Source organism: Anser cygnoides, chromosome 3, assembly GCF_040182565.1.
Source record: "Anser cygnoides isolate HZ-2024a breed goose chromosome 3, Taihu_goose_T2T_genome, whole genome shotgun sequence".
NCBI lineage: Eukaryota > Metazoa > Chordata > Aves > Anseriformes > Anatidae > Anser > Anser cygnoides.
In genome coordinates, this window is record NC_089875.1 from 781,004 (window position 1) to 802,171 (window position 21,168).

The window sequence follows — 21,168 nt, forward strand, 5'->3', positions numbered from 1 at the left end:
TCTTATGGCCAACCCTGACGATTCTTGACAGACCGTGTTGAGAAGTAATAACAGGACAGTGGGAGCAGGTGGCCTGGCTGTGAAGGTGGCAAGGAGCTGATAAAAGCAGCGTGAAGGAAAATCACAAAAGGAGGAGTCAGCACGATAGTAGGTGCTGGGAAGCAGATGACTGTTGCTGTCCCGGGGTGCATCCTAGCGTGGCTGCTGCAGCTGGTGTTTTTTTTTGCTGTGTCGCCATGCTGCGTGGAGTAGGATGTAGCCGAGAAATGGGACAGGGATGCTCCAGTGAGCTTGAGACTGTGGATGTTGTCTGTGAACTTGGGAGCAGAAAGCTGCTTCTTGCTCTGGGCTGTAAATGCAGATGGGGAGTTCATCTTCCAAGTTATAACGCTGATGGGGTTGAGACCTTCACTCCAAAGTTTTGCTCGTTATGGCGAGACTTGGGGGAAGCATGCTGATTGCAGACTGATTTCCTCTGGGAAGTGAGGTGCCAGGGGCTTTCCCCCAGCACGTGTGTGGTGCCCTTTGAATTCAACTTTTTCTCGGAGCTCCAGGCAAGGGTTATGGTGGCCACGCCGGGCAGTCCAGTTGCCAGAGCCATGACAGCGAAATTCAGTCAGAAAGAGAGGATTTTGGACACAGAGCCATCACTGTGCTGTCCTCTAAAACTCCTGATCTTAACGTAGATCCCTGACAGGCCTGGGGATGGAGTGAGTTGTGTGACTCTCTGGAAATAATACCTACCTCTCCCTTTTAAATTTTTTTTTTAAACTGTTCTTGAAAACCTGGGAATTTTGGTTTGAGAATTGGTCTCGGTCCCTGCTGTGGTGGAAGGCTCCAGGAGACCAGCCTTGTCTTCAGTTAAGGAGGCCTCAGCTCTGGAGGGCCGAAACCATTGCCTTCAGCATGGGTGGGTCTTGCAGCTCTGAGCTTTTTTGGTTTTTGGTTCATGAAACTTCCCATTAGACAAAAGAGAACTCAGTTTTTCAGTTGTCACGAGAGTCCCTGTGTCCCTCAAGGCTTTACTGCTCAGTCATTTTCAGATAAAAGGTGAAAATGAGGAGCAACCGGGCTGAGTCCCCCAGCAGTACTGAAAACATGCAACACGTGGCCTAAGGAAGACACGGCTGTGAGTCAAGTATTTACCATGGCTTCTGCAGGGATGACACAGGGTGTCCTTTACCAGGATGCAGATCCTTTCTGTGCTTGGGAAGTTTATTAATTAATGACCAAAGATGCTGCTTTCCGTCGTCGCAGCGATGTCTGGAGGTCATCTTAATACTTGGTCATGGTTTTCTGTTTCCCAGTCTAAAGCTTCCACATAAATACACATCTATGCATGCAGACGTGGCCTCTGGAAAAGAGATTTATCTTGGGCTTCAGAAATAAATGAATGGTGACTCACTGGTGAACCAGAGGCTGCTGGTCTCAGCTATAGATGGGCCTTGTGAACATCTCCAGAGCATCTGACGCGGGGAGCAGCTCCGTTGTGCCAAATATCAGAGCAGCAGAAGATGAGGAGAGAGCCTGACCAGGGAGAGACAGGTGGGGTGGTGAGGAGGAGGTGGCAGCAGCTGCCAACTAACACATCCCGCTCGTAGCTCGGTGGAAGGTGGTTGAATCAGCAACATCAAATGTTTTGCAAGAATCTATCGATCTGTCAACGCTTCTGATGGGCAATTGTCAAGACTGCATGTTTCAATAAGGTCAGAGTTTTGTTTTGGCTCTGATGTGTATTTGTTGATTCAACAACATTGAACAGTTTCGCGGGAACTTATTGATTCGGTCAAAATTTCCAACGGCAGATGGTCCTGACATTTCATTTCAGTGAGGTCAATGTTTTGCTGGAATTATAAACAAACGACTTGAGTAGAAAATCTCACTCATCAAAAAGGAACATTTCAAAAAAGTATTTTACAGTACTTTTAGTGGAAAAAAGGTCTCAGATGGTGGTTTTCTTTGTCCTATTTTGGGATGAAAACATATTTTGAAACCATGGCGTTGGCTTTGGGACGGGAATTCTGTTTTTGTTTTTAATCCAGCCCTAGCTGTAGTAGTCGTGAGTGGGAAGGAGGTATCATCATTAGCTTTTTATAGGAAGGGTACGCAGAGGTCCAGGTGTTTGCCTCAAGCAGTAAGGTCAGGGTTTCTCGGGCCGACAGACAAGCCTACTGCAGTTTAAATTTTATTGCTCCTTTCTGTCTCACTGCCAGAGGTTACCAGCTGGGCTGCCAAAGGGAGTACCCACGGCGCTGTGAGCAAGCCCGTGAATTACCTCCAAGCGCTGTCGAAGCGGAAGAAAGGCAGGCGTGAGTTCGAGCACAGGGAAAAGCAGCGGCCGCGTTTTGCCAGGTGGCCTGCGGAGCAGAGGGCCAGGATGGACCTTGGGGAAGGTGGGCTCCAGAGCACTTGTTCAGACACCAGTCACCCCAGAAACGCTTGCTCCTTAAAGCCCTAGTCTTCCACTCTGAAATCCTGGTGTGGAAACGGAGAGCAAAACTTTACAGTTAGGAAAGGAGGGGAAGATGCCACCTTCGTGGTGATAACTAGATTTAAGAGGTGGCTGGGAGCAGCTGCAGTTATGCGGATGTTCCTGAGATATGCTAACCACGAGGTTTTGTAGCTGGACGACTAGCTGTTAACTCTGGGGTACCCTCAGAAAAAGGAGAAATAGTAAGTGTTACTGTCCGCCTTTGCTTGTGTCATTTTCTCAGCCTGGATCCTCCCTTGAAGCGGAGGGGTTGCTGACTGAGTTTGGTAGTAAGCACTTGACATTTTTGTTCACCTGCCTGCACTGTATATGTCTTTAAAATTATCTGTAGAAAGCTTCTGAACATATATGTTCCTTTCTCTCAGAACTAGTTCCCTTTTACTGCTGACTCCTCCCAGTTATGCTTTATTTCCCAGGCAAAGTAAATACAGACTGGACCATTAAGACAAAAAAATTATCAAATATCTGTTATAAGTAAATAACATCTTCAAGTTTCTGCGAGTTAAAGCAGATGCACACACTCACAATTAATGTATATATCCAAGACATGCATTGTGCATCCACATACCTACAGAAATGCAGACCAGAAAAATTCTTGTGTGATAGTGAATGAAAATCCTGAGACAGAAAGAAAAATAAAGCTACTAGAGCAATCCAGACTGTGATGTGTTCTGGCAGATTTTCAGATGGCAGTGAAGTTGCTGGCGGTGGACTCCTACCATTGAAGAGACTTCATTGAAAAACAGGAGATAACGACACAGAATATTTTTTTTCTAATGTTCACCCATTTGGTCCAGGCGTCCTCAGAAAAATACGTTTTCCAACAGCAAGACTTTTGGCCTCAGAAGTGGAACCTTTTTGTAAGAAGCAATAGAAGAGGAATGCTTGTTATTTTAGGGTTTTGTTCTGCTTGCCTGGATTTCCCTTCATGGTTTTGCTGCCAGAGCAAAGCAGTTTGCAGAGCTCTAGCAAAAGGATCATTTAGAAACAGTGATTAATAATAATCCCTTATACATGCAGCAAAGGAGTTCCTGTGCCAGCCTTACCCCACTGGTGGAAAGACACAGGGTAAGGAGGAGAGAGGAATTTGACCATAATGTCAAAATCGGTAAGAGTGGGAGCTACAGCCTCCAGAGCACTGCCGTGGAGCTGCAGTTGCACACTTGGGGTATACTGTGCTTCCTCACCTCCGATAACTCCCTTTCCCTTTTGTGTGAGCTCTGGCACGGCAAAATACATCTTTCTTTAGCCTTTACAGGCACTGCTCTTTACAGTAGCCAAACAGAAAGTATGCAAACCCCGAAACTTCTGCTGCTGGTGCTGTCGCTGTATCTGGTTCCTATTTTAAGAGAATTTGAGATTGGTGCTTCCTCACACCAGGCGATGTGCAGGTACGTGGGGGTTTCCTTGCTGAGCCCAGCTGCCGCTCCGGCCCCAAGGTGCAGCTGTTACTCTTGACAGCTGTGGATTTTTGTTCTTTTTGTCTGTCTGCAGCTCCGAGAGGGGCACAGAGTCTCTCTGTATCAGATACTCCACCACTACGAAGGTTTCACCTCTTTGCGTCATGGGCCCCAGGCTGCCTGATCCCAGAGCCCCGCGCCAGGCTCCTTATCACCCAGACTCAGGGTTTGCTCGCGGGCATGCTCTTGTGATAACCCGCTGCGAAAAGCCGACCACGTTCTTCAGCAAGGGCACGGCAGTGGCAGGGACGGGGACAGCAAAACGAGCAGCAGTAACCGGCAATCCAGTGACAGAGCCGTGCTGATTTCCTTCAGCTCCCTATCCGTGTCTGGTGTGGGCATCCAGAGCTAGAAACCTACAGATCTGGGCCGTGCAGGAGCACCAGCTGGCAGGCACCCGCGTTTAATTCACACGCCCAATTACCCAGCTTTTCTGTCCGTTGCTTCACCCGGGTAGGAGGGGTGTTTGCGCTTCCCTGCGCGACCCCTCGGCTCGCCTGGGGACGCGGACTCGTGGGGACAGACCCGGGTCTGCTTTGCTGCGGTCGGCGAGCTTTGCTTCGCCACACACGCTGAGCGAAGCCTGCGGGCACAGATGTGCCCAGGCAGGTCACGAGGCGGCTTTTGTCTCCTCCTGAAGCTCCCGGCATCCTGGCCCCTGGTTTTTAGGCACTGGGGTGGTGTTTTTGCACAAAGACATCTTACGTGATGGAGCTGAAAACCTGCGGTCTGACTCACGTGTAATTAAAGCTTAATTTAATTCGCATGCTAACCGATCTTAGTGAGGGATGAGCATGGTCTGTGCAGAACTCGTGTCTCTGTGACAAGCTGTGTATTTGGGGATTGCTTTTTATGAGCTCGGAGCTTTTCTTAAACACCAGGATTTGAAACAAAGAGGAGCAAAACGTTACTATACATGCCGTGAACTAGTCAGGTGTGCTTAAAAGTTGGACGGAACAAAACACGTGATGCAAGGGAACCTTTGGGTCCTCCTGAGCTGCTGAACTGAGTGAGAGCCAAATTTACCACTTGGTGGACTGTCAAAAACACTCTTCTCTGTCCTCAGAAACGAGTCCAGTGGCCGGTGCTGCAGGGACGAAGCAGAGCGGCTGCAGCGTGCTCGTGTTTGAATAGCTTAGTGCGCTGCTTTGCGTCTGAAGCAAGAACCTGCCCCTTGTCTTCATGTAGTAGGGCTACTGACATCACTCAAGTATGTGCTTTAAGTATATGCTTGTCGTTAAGTTAGTGTTTAATTACTGGGGCCCATGCCTGACGTACTGTGTAAATTATGGAGGTTTGGGTTCCTCGGCCACATTTAAACGCTGGAGAAACATATTGTTTGGGCTTTGGGGTTGCTTCCTTTGGTTTTGTTTTGTCAGGATGGAAAAGCTGATTTAAAAAAAAAAATTGATTTCTGGGTGGTTTTCAGTCTTTTTTCATCTCTCTGCTCCTTCAAAATCCAGTCAATTCTTTTCTAATAACCACCCCGATACGAAAAATTGAAATGATGTGTTCTGATTTTTCCAACAGCATGTTTTCCTTTTTCTTTTGGTTAAAAATATGCACTGAGCTGGCCCATTCATGCATGTGGCATTTTACTCCAGATAGAAATAAGTGTGCTTTGACTTTGGGAGGTTTTTCTGCACCCAAAAGTTCCAGCTGCGAAAGCATTTCTGCATTTTAGCAGCTCCATGTGTACTACATGAGCAGTTCTTAAGCATCTTTGTTAGGGTTAGAGCTGTCTCCTGCTTTCAGGCAGACGGCTATATTGGCAAAGGAGAAAAAATTGCGTGCTAAGTGGAATTTAGACTCAAAAAGTCCAATTATTCTTAAAACAGGTTGTCCTACACAGCTGTCTCCTGACACACTTCTAGTGCAACAGGAGGAGGGGGTGAGGCAGTTCTCAGCAGCCCCACGTTTGATGAAGGGCCATGTGCTTTGCATAGTTGTCAAGGCTGTGGGAAAATCCTTGTCGTGCGGCAGGGTTACAGAGCTGTGCAATGGAAAAGACCGAAGTCCTTATCTGTGCCGTATCTTAATCTTTCGTGAGCTCCTCTCCCTCTTGCTTTCGAAGATTTGACTCTGCTGCTCTGTTTCTTGCTGTGGTTTGTATTTGAGCTTTCGTGGGACGATCGCAACCAAAACCCTGATTTAAAATTGTGTTTGCCAGGATAAGTACAGCAAAACTGGGGGGGATAACAGGACAGAGATTGAAGAGAACTGCGGCTTTCTTTGAGCCCATTTCTGTGCAGTGCGAGGAGCAAAGGATGGGGAGAAGCTACCCCAATTCTTTTTGCCACTATTAATTGGCTCTGGGTAAGGTCTTTTGTTTTCTTACCAAGAGAATTCCTGTCCCTCCGTACTGCGTTCAGCTGGCAGTGTTTCCAGTTCATCCCCCCCAGCCTCCCTGCCCTCACCAGCTAGGGTCCTGTCGTCTGCCTGGTGAGGAGCTGCTTCTGTGCCCATTTTGCTTTCTGACACAGCAAAAAAAGCTGCTGTTTGGCTCAGGAAGCTCATGCTCTTTACCCACCGTATGGAAAGAAAGGAAGCGTGGCATTAAAAACAACCGGTGAACTATAAAATGCAACAAGAAGCAACTTCTTCCTTACATGCCCCAGTTAATCATTTTGCCTGTCTGTGTTGCTTAATAGATGCACCGAGTGCCCGATGCGAGCGTTTGTCACTTTGCACGCTATCCTCTCTGCACAGACCTGCTGCTCAATGTGCATTTCTGGGTGAAGGCACCGTGAATTCGGGCGTTGCAGCTTTCCCTACCATTTCCCACTACGTTCATCCATGCCGTTTAACCGCTCCAGCACTTGCAGACAGCTCTGGCCTGTGGCATTGTTCCGCTTCAGCTTCGTGTTCAGGAAAGCCGACCTTGTTGTGCTGAAGGCTTAAGCTGCTCGCTGAGGTGGATTGTGCTGATTAGATTGTCCTTCGTGTTCGTGCTGTGGGCAAGCTGTAATCACATGAGTAATGTTAAAAATCTGCCGAACCCTGGAGGCCGTAAGCTGTTGCTGCAGCCAGCGTGGCTAAGCCAGTTTGTGTAGCCACTGGCTGCTGTGTTTAACTAGCGTCATGTCTGATTGCCTCTGGTGTCCGACCCAAATGGTCAGCTGTGAGTGCAAGCAGGGGCTTTCTGGATGAGCAAGAGGAGAAGGTGTGGAGATGTCACGCCTCTGGAGAAGCAGCAAGACATCTGCTCCACGCTGCCAGACTTTCTGCTGTAGTACGTACCTCGCTAATGCCAATGTGCTTGCCTTTGCAAAAGGAATTTAGTTTCTGAGAGCAGAACATCCTGATGCATTCATTGTAGAAGTTCTAAAAGAAATATTTCATTTTCTCGTTTGTATTTTACAGAAACCTGTTTCCTGCAAATCTTGTTGCTGCAGCTTTCCGAACGGTAAGATATGTGCGGATTTTGGACATGAATTGCATTGCAGAGAGACCAAGTGACTGCTGTTATTTAGAAACAAACCAAACAACAACAACAAAAAGGCCAGAAAGAAGTCATATAACTTGCAGTAGATGGAATTTCTAAAAGCACCTGATGTAATCAGACATACGAATTCCATGGCAAATGGTGTGATTTTGCAGGGCTCTGTATGTTCAGGGATGAACTCAAGTCCTCCTTGCCTCTGTGCTGCCATTGTCACAGGTAATTGGCAAGCATGAAAGCTGTATCTGAAGAAGTAAGACCCAAAGAAGTGCCCTGCTCTTGTGAGGTGTCTAGCTTCTTTATCAAAGTAAACTGTTGGCCTTGATTTCCAGGTGCTTTACTGACAATTTTAATGTCTGTCTCACCGTTTTCTAGTGGTGAAACAGTGCGAGCACCACTTGCCTTCCACAGGGGCCAGTGCAACTGTGTGGTGCATGAGCAAGAGCAGGGTAGAGGAGAGGGGAATTCCTCTGCTCCTACCCAAACCTGGGAGCTCGGTTGTCACATAGCACCTCTCTGTTCCCACATGGGGAAGGAGCCGCATGTGCTGTTGCTCCCCTTTTCCTGCACAAGGCAGGATCATTTCCTCCACAGTATGGTCTCCAGAGAAAGTTCCTGATAGTAGCCTCCTTTTTGTGAAATACTAGGTGATAGAGTTACATTGATGATCTGCTCAGCATAAACTGTTTTTTTTTCTTTCTTTTTCCTTACCTGCAGTATGTAACAGAGTATAAGACAGTGCTCAGAAATACTACCTCTGGAAATGTCACGGTGGAAAAGGTAAGGTCACTTCTTCGGTTTTTATACACACCCATGGTAGCTATAATAGTTGACTGCCTCACAGTCTTTAATCCCTTCCAGCACTCATAGAAAAGAAACAAGATACTTCTCTTTGTCTGCAACTTAGACACACAAGCCTGATGAGTTAGTCACAGTCACAAAACAAAGCTATGATGGATAAGAGAGTTGGACTCAACTAAGCTTACACTTGATACCTTATTTTTAAGACATGCTTTCCGAGACCCAGACTCACCTGATCTAAGTTTTGATTAGTCCCTCTGCCTCGTATTTCCAAATAATTTTCTGTAGCCTTGGAGTTAACTAGCAATCAGAAAATCAAACATCTTCATTACTGGCCAGAGCCAACATGTTACAGATCCAGCAGTAATTAACTTTGCCTTACAGACAGCATGCTACAAAACAGACCAGGCATCTCACCCTACAGCATTTCACCTCACTCCAAATGAAATGTCCCATGTGCTTTTGTGGGATTTTGGGGAGACAGGACTGAGCCTGGAAATGACTTTCAGTTTTTTTTTGTATTTCTCAGGTTTGCTCCGACTGTCTAAAATGATTATCAGATGTACTACTGTGTTTTTAGTATGACTTATATCTCGCTAGGGCAAGACCTTTGTAATGTTGTTGTGGAAGGGCTGAGGTGGGGCTTGCCCACCAGTTCCACCAATCTGTGTGGAAGGCAGTTTATGCTCTGAAGCGAATCCCGAGTGCAGGAAGTACTGGCCTCATTACCTTCTCCTCTCCATGCGTGGCATGTGAGCATACGACGCAGAATGCTGTGTTTTCAAACTCTGCTTTGGGCTCACGGGCTGAACTTTCACCAGTCCTGGAGGCAGGGAGGGTGGCAGGTGACTTCGATGGCACAAGAGCTGAGCAGGGGAAAAGTCAAGCCTTCTATCCCGCAGCGAGCAGTTTAACTGGGGAAGAAGGCAGCCCCATCTGCTCGGGCTCTGCCCATGCCTGTAAGATCGCATTAGCCCAGATCTGCGCTCACCCTATCTGACACGGGTGCGTGGGAATGACTGCAGAAGAGCCATGTGACCCCAAAAGAGCACTTTCTTTTCTCATGCCATTATATCCTCAGGCAATACATGCCTGTGCAGCCTTGTGCTGCTGCAACCAATTTCAACATGAAAAGCTGTAACAATATGTACTTAGGCATGTGTGTTTGCTTACAGAGTGTGAAGTTATTCATTTAAGCAGGAGTAAATGGAAGGTGGATAAGGCTCCTCTTATTCATCTTCAGTGAATAAGATTGGAGGAGCTTCTTGCCAACCACGCACTGGTCGGGGCCAACCATACCCATTGGACGTAGGCTCAGACACGGAGCACTTCTAAAATTCTTTTTAAAGTCATCATGCCTCCTCAACAGATAAGAATGCACCTTTAGTCAATTTGAAATGTGAGATTATTTTTCAGTTTTCTTGCTTTTTTTCTCACTTAGCAGGTTCCAGATTGATGTAATATCACAAAAAAATATTCTGAATTTGTCACTGGTGTCTGGTTTTGCCAGTGGTTATGATGTAAATGTTATTTCCCCTATTACTTTCCCAAAACTTTCTTCAGTTTTTGGAATGAAACTAGATCTCAGCTTCTATAATTACAGAAGACGTCCTACTGTCTCTAGGGAAGAAGGGACCAAATAATAATAAAAACAAAAAATACCATCTCAGTGTTGTTAGCTCAGTTTCAGTACTGGTCTGACTACATTAGTTACGGATAGATGAGAATCAAGTTTCGAAAGGAAGAGTATGATTTTTGGATAATGCATAGTATAAATATCATAGCCATACAAGCTGGGTTGCAGGAAGCAAGATGGTATTCCTATCTAATGTTTTCTTTCATCAGCAGAATATTTGAAGACGGGAATTTTTTTCTTCCTTCTTTCCGTATAAACTGTGTAGAACAAAATTTTACATTGATTTTTCTTCCACTGGTTAATAATTCCTGTCTTCTCTTGCTGTGGATATGAGTAGTGGGGCACGTAGGTGTCTGCTCAGCCACATTTTTTGTGTTGTTTCACATGCTCCCTCGTGTTTACCTAGCTTTTATGGCTACATCCTCTCTGTCTCTTTGGCAGCAAGGCTTCCTGGGGCACAGACTATCTTAGTTCCCCATCTGCAGCAAAGGGAGGCTGTGAGGGATGCTGAGTTCCTCCTGTGGCCGTAGAAAAAATACACAAACTGCTCATTGCTCTTCTTCCTCACATCACATGGCTGCATTTTCTTTTCAGCCACCTACTACTGGGATAGCTCAATGTCAGCAGTTGTTTCCTTAATACACGTTTTGTTTTTAAGAGCTAAAAAACAATAGGATCTTCAGAGGCTTCAAGGACCAGAAGAGATCTATGAATCTTTCTATTAGGACACATAATTTCAGGCAAACAATAACGCGCTCCATAGTTTACCCAGGAACAAAGCTCTCATTAAAGCTGTTTTTGTTTGGTGTCCACAATGCTGCTTGGCTTGGCAGCTCCTTTGGGATGATGGACTCTTCTGTTAGAGTACAAAAAGGCTGTTCAGCATCTGCCAGTTTTAGAGGCTGGGATTGAGAGGATCTTCTGCTGAGGATTTACTGCTGGGCTTTTTCCATATTTTGCTGCAAGGAAACGTAATTCCCCGAATACTGCAGACTCTTCCCTGAACATCGAGGGGACAACTTCTGCCTAAATTCTCAGTGATAATAGGTGATGGGGAACGCTGTGTGTTGGAAAGAAATGGGTTGAAAAGGAAGAAAACGTGAGCAAGATGTGAAGGCAGGGGGGACATGATGACGACGAGGGAAACAGCTAAGAAGTTTTCGGTGGCTGTGCACAGAGTCCTCCCTCTTGTCACCAAGAGCTCAGGGGTCTCTAAATTCCAAGAGCTAGGCTTAAAAGGGCTCTGAAGTGTGAGCACCTGGAGAACAGCAGCAGCTGGGAGCAAGGTGGAGAGAGACATCTCCAAGGACGAAAGGGGACTAAACTCCGTGTATTGTCATTCTGGAGAGGGATGGGGTGAAGGACTTTGAGAAGAATTGGCCAGTTTATGCACAGTAGGCCACTGTGAACGTTAACAGAAGGTGAGAAGCTGCGTGTACCCTGGCTGTAGCTAACTGGAGGTGAGAGTAGCATGTTTTGCCCTCCTACCATTCCAGGAGCAAAATTCGGCAAGCCTTTGACACCCGTTGCTGTGAATGAGGTGGAGTGGCTGATGCTTGTGGGGTCTGAATGAACCAGAAGAGCACTGACCTACTGTAATCAGGGAAATGGTGTTCCAAATTGGGCACAAGGAGCTCTCTCTGGGTCCCGCTCTGTGTCCCTGGTTGCCCTACGCAGCTGGTGGGAAGCTGCGTGATCCTCTTGCAGATTCAGCGCAGTTCTGCCTCGTTCTTGAGAGCAGATCGTTGGGAAGCCCAAACGGTAGCGGGTTGCTAGGCTTCAGGCTCACGCTGCTGCATTAATGAGTTGAGAAGCAGTTCTCCAGCAGAAGGGGTTTAAAGGATAGAGATACTTTGCAAAACACTGGTGTAAGTAGTGTCGTGAAATTCCCTCCCGCTAACATCCAGGTCAGGATGCTGGGCACTTTCAGCAGCTTGAAACACTGTGTGTGTTGCATAGCAAAGTTTGATACAGATTTTTTTTTTTGCCTGAATGAGAACTGAAACAAACAAAAAGACCATTCAGTGTTGTGGGTTTGTTTTTGTTTTCGTTTGTTTGTCTTGGTTTGTTTTTGTAAAAACATTCTTTGGGGTGGAAAGAATTGGGGCCCATTATGGTAAAATTTTGTTCCAAGCAGGGATTTTCATATTAACCTTGTATCAAATGAACCTGATATAAGATGTTATATAATAGAATAATAAGTCTAAAATACCAAGGTGAAAAGTTGTGTCGAAATGGCAAAGTATTCCATTTGCTCTGTGTGAACTGTTTTCTGACGTAAAAACGCGTACCTTACCTGAGTTGACATTTCTCAGAGCAAGCTTTGTTTTGATGAAATGACGTGGCCTACAAGAAAAAAAAAAGTCAAGCAGCATTATTTTACTGCATATTTATTTACTTTCTGTGAATAAATCTGTCATAAAATTCAACGCTCATACATCGATCTGATGAACTGTCACTGAAACTTAGTTAAGATTTACTATAAGGCTGCTAGAACCGTTTTCCTATCCTATTTTTACCAACAGAAGTGAAAAGTAGAAAAATGTGCACATACTGTGTACACAGACCGTTTATTGAATTAGTAGGAAGGTCTCATTTTTTTTGTCTAACTTGTCTAAGCCGGAGAAGAGTTTAGGGTTTTCAGACACGCAAAAGAGAATACAGACAAAACTAGCAGACAGAAAAGTTGCTGTGTGTGCAGAAAACAACACATTTCTTCAGACATCTCTGGAGATACACTGAGTCCCAGTGCTAATATGCTGTCCATGTTTTCACTTCTTTCAGTCTGAAATCAAATAAATACTAACTTCGCCCTGAACAAGCAACTACCTTAAAAAAAATAATCACAGCTCCTATATCTAATTATTTAGTAGCTATCAAATAAAAAGCCAGAACCTTCAGTGTCTGTCCTCATAAACACTGTTGTTAACAGCAGTTTAACCTTCGCACTGGTTTGTGTATAATTTATTTTATCCCCTTCTGTGCAGCTCTTTCTTTCCACCTGTCACTAAGAGACAGTCCAGTTCAGCAGTGTATTTCCAGAGCAAGTATCATCCCAGGCACGCTGCTTTTATCTGTAGCAGATCAGTACCCTGAGTTCTTTAGTCAATATTCATTTTAAGCTTTTAGCTGAGAATATGTTTTTCTTTCCTAGTGTTGAGCTAGTGTCTACTTAAACTAGCCAAAAGGACAAAACTTGTCCATAAATCTAATTTGTTTTAGAAGCCCTTCCAAATAAAACAAAAAATTGACATGTAGAGCTTGTACTGCCAAGTTGGAGGAAAAAAATATTTGTCAAAACAATTGTATTTTTATGAAGCCACAAGAACATTCCCTCAGTTCATGTGATACTACTTTGCCAAAAAAGTCCCAGCTCTTCTTGAGAGGCAAACCGTGAAGGAGCAGCTGACCAGACTTATGAGTAGTTTAGTTTTTGTGAATAGACAGATCCTGTTTTTTATCCTCTTACTTGTACCACACAGACACACAATTTCTGAGAAGGAGAACACGTATTTCTTCTGTTCTCTGTGCATCTCCCCTGGCTGATGTGGAGACACTTTGCTACCTTACTCTGCCTTTTTCCTCCTTTCCACTTTGTAACATTGAATGTTTTCTCATGGTTTTCACCTCGGTATAAAAATTGTACTAAAGCAATGGAGCTAGCAGTTTCTGAAAGTAGATTCCTCTCAGAAGTGTCAGGGAATAACAGTGTGTTTGGATATTATAGTGTACTGAAGGGTGTAAGGGCAGGTACCAGCAGGCCCTTTCCCTCTTCAGTAAATCCACGCTAGCTGGAACCAAGGAATTTTGTATCAGGACTAAATCCAGATCTTGTTTGGTTCCTTTCAACTGCGTACTGCGTTTCCGTTCTGCAATGCTGAGCTGTCTCGAGTAAAGTGCTGTCGTTCCCAAAATAAGTTCTGCATGTTGACTTTAGGTCAGTCAGACAGCAATAAGACGAGATGACCCTTTTGTTGGGTTTTGCATCAGTCTCACATCTAACAAGTCTCCTTATTTTACCTCTACAGATCCCTGTTGGTAATGAGATTGAAGGGATGAATATCCTGGGCCTTGTGCTGTTTGCTCTGGTTTTAGGAGTGGCACTGAAAAAGCTTGGCCGGGAAGGAGAAGATCTCATTCGCTTCTTTAATTCGTTCAATGAGGCAACTATGGTCTTGGTCACCTGGATTATGTGGTAAGTGTGTGGCTGCAGGTACATCTGCACTAGATCGTTATGGAATCTAGATCGTTCAGGAATCCCACCATCTATCCATCTCTCCAGCCTTTTCACACCAGATCCTTCACCACAGCAAAAGCAAATGTCATGATGTTACTCTGTAGTGTATTTTCTTCTTGCCTTCAACCTGTTGTGCATAGCTAAGGTATGAGATAGATAGCTGCTTAAAAGTCCTCTCCAGAACTCCATTTCAATTAGAGGAAGGACAACACTCTATTTCAAAACAAAATAAGCCCATGGCTAGCTGCCATCATGTGCCTAAAGGCAACGGTTTTGATTGAATAAATGAGGTGTGAGCAAGTGAGGAACGTGGCCACGTAAAAGCCAGGGTTGTTTGTTCTTGGAGTGCACCTGCAAATGTGCAAAATGCGGTGCCAAAATCATACTTGTAGCTTCATGCCTCGGCTTTTCTGATGGTCAGATGGTTTCTTGTACTGACCTGAAAGATACACAAGGAGATCAAAAGATAGCCCCGCTCACTGTTACGTGGTTTGAGAGGAGCCTTGCTGAGTGCAAGAATACAGAGCGCCGTGTGTCCACTTGGATCACAGGGTGACAGAACCTACGTCCCTTTCTACAGAAGGGGGAAATAGTCTCCGGGGGAATGGTCTCCATCCTACTGAAACAGTAGTGCTGGCTATTGAGTGTCCGTTATTTTTATCAGCAGATAATAGTGGATCTTTAAATCTCTGTTCATATTCTAAGATTTTGTTCGTTTTCCTGGGTGAAGCAGGAACCAGTGTAACTAGCAGAGAGTTTGTTTCTTGTTTGTGTTTCTCCAAGGATGCTTCTTGCAATCCCATGCCAAAGAATAGGTGTTTCCTAAGGTTTGATCGTTTGTCTCCTGCCTCTTAATGAGCAAATCCATTACTTCACTCAATTTCGTGAAGTCCAGATACATTTATGTTGTGGATGTTGCTCTGACAGATCTCACAAAGCTTTTGGCACCCAGCAGAAGCCTGTATGTTAGGAACAAGAGTATACTGAACTTTCTGTCCAGAGAGAAATCAATAGTTTCAGGCCACCTAAGCTCTGGAGCAGCCTCCTGACCAGGTTTTGTCTGTCAGGCAGTGTGAATCTAGGCCTCAGAGCAGTATCATGGTTGCTCTTGTGCAGCTGGGAGGGTCTAAGTTCCTCCTGTGAAACCAATGGTGCTAATAATACCTCACATACAAAAATAAAAATATTCATAAGGACAGTGAGCTAACAAATTAACAGTAGGGTATTTCTCACTCCCTTTCTAAAGTTATGCTGGAAAAGCTATAAGGTTACCTCAGCAAAGGTGTGTTTTCTCCCCTCTTCCTGCATTTTTTGATTCCTACTATTTTTCTCCCTCTAAGAAGCAGAAAGGTTTTAAGAAAAGACCTGAATTTACACAGGCAGATCTCTCTGTTAGTTGCTGTCCTAAGGGATTGAAAAATTTGAAGTTTGAAAGCAGCTTAAGTCTTTTGCTCCTGAGTGTAATTCTTTGGACACTGAATACTGATAAGAGGCAGTTCTTGTATTCAGCTGATTACAGTGCTAACACTTCAAGCTAATCAGATGTTATGTAATCCTTTACTTTGGGATTATTGGGACCACAGCTGACTCTTAACATTGTATTGCACCACAGTCCTTACTTCTCTTTCCTTCCTTAAGGCTCTTGTGTCATCCCGGTATTTGTCCAAAATACATTGAGCTGCATGTGCTTCCCAGAGGACGCTGTGGAATGAGTCAAGTCATGTTACCAAGAGAAAAGGCTCTTTTACAGTCCCATTCATCAGCCTCCCTTGTATTTAGTAGCACTTTAGTCTCAACTCCCAGCTCCTTCCTCTCCAGCCTCCATCTTCAAAGGGAGGGATCCAGCCTCAGGTCCAAGTCCAGCGTTTGTGTTTGCAGAGCTCTTGCAGGACTGGGGCTCAGATAGACCTGGCTGATCTGGCAAAGGCTAGGTGGGGAAGGTTCAACACGCCCCTCCAGAGATTTGGCCAGTAGAGGCCAGAGAAAGGATGCTCACATTGACCTGGAACATAAGGAGGTGCCGAACAGAGGAGCTGCTCAACTGCTGAGGTCTCCCTCAGCAGACGAGGAAGAAGCGGCTGATCTCGGCAGCCTTAAGGCTTGCACATGTTGCCAAACCTTTTGAAGTCTGTGCTGACTCCACTGGTCAGCCTCGCTGAACACAAGCACTGGGTTGCAGGCAAGAGTGGGATAAAAACTTCCTTTATTCCTGAGATGTGCATGCATATCTTTTGCAGTCATGTGTGTCTGGGGCAGCGTTTCGGAGAGCTGTGTGACCTTTTAGTCTTTTTTTAATCTCAGATACAGTAATAGGTAGAGGTACTCAGACACAGGCTTGCCAAATACAGCTTTGGAGGAAATGAGGCTGGGTCTGAAGTGATTCCAAAAGTTCGCTTAGTAGCTGTTGTGCTGCAGATGTAAGAGCAGTTCTGTCTTTTCAGGGCTGTTCTCAGCTGCACTATTATGGGCAGAGGTGTGGCTGTGTCCCACATGTGGCCCTTCCCCTGGAACAGTTCCAAGCCTTTCTGACAAAGGAAACTTCAAACAAATGCTGACGTCCGAAGACATTTCTAGATAGGAGAGGTGGGAATGTACATACGTGGCTGCTGGCTTGAGGGAGGCTCTGGAAGCCTGGTCGTTTGACTTAGTCTTTCTTTGGTAGGCAAATAGCAGAGTTAATTGCTTTCTTTGGCAAGTGCATCAGCAGCTTTTAGCTGAGCTCTGCAGTATGGGTCACTGGTATGGGCATAGCTGCTTCTTTCCTACACTGAACGTGTTGGCACCCAGTGTGTCCACCATTTTAATGACCTAAATTCACCTCACTCTTCCAATTTTTTCTCCACTCCATTGACATGATACTGCTCCTTTTTGAACATCTACCTTCCCTTCAGTAGAGACCTTAGCTTAGGGTCTTTGCCTGCCTTCCTCCCTGATGCGCTAAAACATCACATCAGTGTCTTCAGCTTCAGCCAGTGTTTCTACTTCTTGCTAGGCTTCCTTTCTGCATTTTCCTGGATACTTCTCTGAGTGTCTAGGTGCACAGAGCTTTTCCAGTTTGACTGTTTGCCTTCCACCAAGCAAGTGTGTAAAAGAGGCCTTCCAAATTTGAGTAACCTGAGCATGTGGTGGGGTATGGTGTTTGTCTTCAGTAGGAGCAGCATATTCTTAGAAGAATGTTATCTCTAGAGGGGAAAAAAGCATGTTTTTCAAGGTGTTTTATTTTATTGCACTTAATGACAGGCCATATTTCTTCACACAGGTATGTACCTATTGGCATTATGTTCCTCGTTGGGAGCAAGATTGTGGAAATGGAAGATATTGTGCTTCTGGTGACCAGCCTGGGAAAATACATCTTCGCCTCTATTCTGGGCCACTTCATCCATGGAGGAATCATTCTGCCGCTCATTTATTTTGCATCCACACGTCAAAATCCGTACCGTTTTCTCTTAGGACTCATCACACCGTTTGCCACTGCCTTTGCCACTTGCTCTAGGTGGGTTTCTGTGCTTCTTCTGGGACTATAGACCAGTTGTATTAGTGACTGCAAGCTGGTTATATCCTAACACCAAATTGTGTTGAGTTTTAGGTGAAAATACTATTCCTGAGATTGCAAAAAGAGGCTACTGAGCATAGGGAGTCACACTGTTGTCAGCAGCCCATCACACAGAAAATACTGATAATTAGCTGTTGAAAACAATTCCTCAAGATACTGGGAATGTAGCATTATGCTGAATTGAAAATTCTGTGGGGAAAAGGTGAAAGTATTTGCCTTAAAAAGATCTTGCCAGCTGTCCTTTCAATTTTAAGTAAAGTGAGCATCAGTAGTGAGGGACTTTGTCCCATGATATTTAGTTATCCAAGTTCAGCAGGATCTAGAACAACTGTAGACTGATTTTGCATGGGTAAAGCAAATTTATTAGCTAGTGTAAAGTGACTTAGCATTCTTGATGTCAAAGCTCTGGCATGAACAGCTTTTATTTGTCGTAACCAAAGACTGCGAAATTATTGAGCATGTCATTTACACTTTTCCCAAGGGGCAAGCTCCTGATCAAAGATCATAACTAAATAAAATCATTTCAGGTCATCTCCAAAAGGAGTAGATGCATGACTGTCACAGGAGCCCAGTTAAACATGAAGTAGGAGGGAGTTTATGAATGAAACCTTACAATTTATAATGCAAGAAGTAAGTCCAGCAGTGTTTTTTGATTTGCCCGTTCATTTGAGAAAGTAATAGTACAGCAGGTTTTGAGACCTTATCATTCCACAGCACTATTATGCCTCATACCGAGTTAGGTTGTGAGTTCTTGCGACTTGGAGGTTCGAGTCCTTACCAGCTATTTCTGGATGGAAGCAGATTATTAAATATTGTGGCTCAAGACCAACAAGGAGGGACACTGCTGTCATGACAGAGAGGGACTACAAAATGGCATCATCTTCTTGACAGCCTGTTCTGCAGCATGTTAGAAACATGACAGTCATGAGGCAGCTGGCCTTTACATTCAGTGCACCCTGATGCTTTGTGTTTGATTTTTTTTTCCTATTCTATATTTCTAGTTCAGCCACTCTCCCATCAATGATTAAGTGTATCGAGGAAAACAATGGAGTCGACCACAGGATCAGCAGGTTTATCCTTCCTATCGGTGCAACTGTGAACATGGATGGAGCTGCTATTTTTCAGTGCATGGCAGCCGTGTTCATTGCTCAGCTGAACAATGTTGACCTCAACGCTGGGCAAATCTTCACTATTCTGTAAGTTGCTTGCTATTGTAACCACATCCTTCTGGCCCCCAGACACATTAAAGCCTGTGGTCTCCCTGTTAATAGCTAGCAGTTTGCATTCCACATCTCTGACTTCAAGCTAGCAAACTGCTATGAAACATAATTATAGGGTCATTAAAGAACAGAGTCTTTCAAGCTTTAGAAGACAGGCTAGAATCTCTATTTAATAAAAGGTGGGACCTGGGAGGAGTAACTGAATTATGAAACAGACTTTGAGCTGTTTAAAGCTGTTCTCTGTATCAAATCCGTCTCCTTCTTTAAGGATCTCCCCTAACCCCACTTGCCGTTAAGCTGAATAACTGTGGCATGCTGCACTAAGCAGAAAGCTACCCCATATTTACCCTCTGAATGTCCTAGAAAACCCTCCTGCCAGCTTCTCAGTTCCTTTTGTATCAATGTCATACTGAAGACTCTGTTCTTGTTTACCTCTGCCCTTCCAAACACCGCATCACTGGTTTCCCAGGTCAGACAATGATCATCCCCCTTCTGATTGTTATGCTTTTCCCCATTATCTCCTCCACCACCTCAGTCCTGCCTCCTTGTCTGGGACTCTGTCCTCTCCATGCCTGGAACATCCTCCCAGGTCCCATACCCTGTGAAGTGTCAATCTCTTTAATTCGCTCCCCAAAATCCCTGAAGTGAGTATCCTAGGAGTTCTAGCCCCACCTCACTGTGCCAAGAATCCATAAGCTGTATCCACCAGATACCTCTTAGGACCTTACATTTTTTACCCTTCCTGGCCAGGTTTTATTTCCTTCCTTATTGCATTTCTCAGTATATTGTTTGTCTATTTAAGACAGGGCTGGGGCATTATTTTCTTTGCAGATGGCGAAATTAGCCTTTCAGGTACTCACAGTGAATCAGGCGTTAACACAGGCCTGAGGACTACCCAATAACAGCCCAAGGAAAATACAGTTGTAGACATCTGCAAACAAAAAGGTGCACGATCCATGTCCATTAGCACATGCACTGCTTTCAGGTCTGTTTGGATGCAAGCGAAACACAGAGAAGGGATAGCGCCATTAGCATGTGTCTATGAACAGTATACTCGGACTTTTGAGACGAGGTCTTAAAGCACATTAGTCCTGCACAGCACTCAGGCTGGGTTTTGAAGTCTTGGTCAGAGCTAATTAGCTTCGGCATAGCCCTAGCTCGACAGTGCTGCTCCCTGTTGTGGAGCTAGCTTCCTCTGTACCCTTTTCAGTGCACGGCACAGTTTACCTTTTTGCATTTGGGGCCAGAAGATAAAATGTATTTAGCATCTTTGAACCAATACGTGACTTGGAAATGGACATAGTAGTAAGGTAGTGGGAAATAGTTCAGGTTTTTTTTTTCCCCCAATAAAAGGCAATGATAGTATTAAAAACAGAGCCATTACCTTGGTAGCTGCTGCAGATGCCTGCTGAGCAACTGTACTCTATCCCCATTACTACGCATCAACAAGCAGGAAGGGGTTTGCCTGGGAAGCAAATGATCTGCGTGTCCTTGCTGTAGACTTTGTTTACAGTTGCCGTAGCGGGGAAATGTGTGCTGTAATGCTAACCAGAAACACAAATTGGTTTGCAGTGTGACAGCAACTGCGTCCAGCGTGGGTGCAGCCGGGGTCCCAGCCGGAGGAGTCCTCACCATTGCTATTATCTTGGAGGCCATTGGACTTCCGACCAACGATCTCTCCTTGATACTAGCAGTGGACTGGATTGTGTAAGTACTTTAGGCCACGTGTACGTGCTGTTGCATGACATGTAGCGTTTTCAGCTGGAAATACGGCTCAGGGTAGTCAAAGTAGAGTAGTATAAAATAAAACTTGACAAGATGTAGCTTTCTACAGGACAGGGAATTCATGACAGGTGATGGAGAATGATGGAAAAGGCAGTCCCTGCTCAGTTAAAGCAGTTAGAATGTTACAATCCCTCTTCTGTTTTTTTACTGAGCCTTTAATGAAACATATTTCTTCCTGGTTTCAGTTCCCTCCAGAAGAATTGTTAAAAGTTTGTTCGAGAAGGTATTGACACTGCTGGAAATTAGTTGGACACTGGAAGGGAAGGAGGAAAAAGGAAATTGAATCTGAACAGTGGTGGAAAGCTTTCCCAGCCATATGCGTGCAGCAGTCTTCATCAGAAGCTGTTGCCAGCTATTGTTTGAACTATAAAAGCAAGACTGATCAAAACACCAACACAGGCATCACAGAGAGCTGCTGTCCATTGGCAGGGCAGGCACACAGAGGCCTTGCAGCATTCATCACAAATGTGGGCAGTGTCACAGCTGGAACATGCTGCTGGGAATCACAAGTTTATTATACAGTATTATCACCTTTTCCTTCCA

At 45.0% G+C, this 21,168-nt stretch overlaps 1 protein-coding gene across 1 annotated transcript in view; it reads left to right on the forward strand.

Annotated features, from left to right (window-relative positions):
• Positions 1 to 21,168, forward strand: part of SLC1A4 (solute carrier family 1 member 4) — a 29,118-nt gene that overhangs the window by 1,963 nt on the left and 5,987 nt on the right. The window contains exons 2-7 of the mRNA XM_048060750.2: positions 7,315 to 7,357; positions 8,111 to 8,173; positions 13,859 to 14,025; positions 17,327 to 17,560; positions 18,622 to 18,816; positions 20,413 to 20,547. Of these exons, the coding sequence (XP_047916707.1) occupies positions 7,315 to 7,357; positions 8,111 to 8,173; positions 13,859 to 14,025; positions 17,327 to 17,560; positions 18,622 to 18,816; positions 20,413 to 20,547 (837 nt within the window). The remainder of the gene's footprint in view (positions 1 to 7,314; positions 7,358 to 8,110; positions 8,174 to 13,858; positions 14,026 to 17,326; positions 17,561 to 18,621; positions 18,817 to 20,412; positions 20,548 to 21,168) is intronic.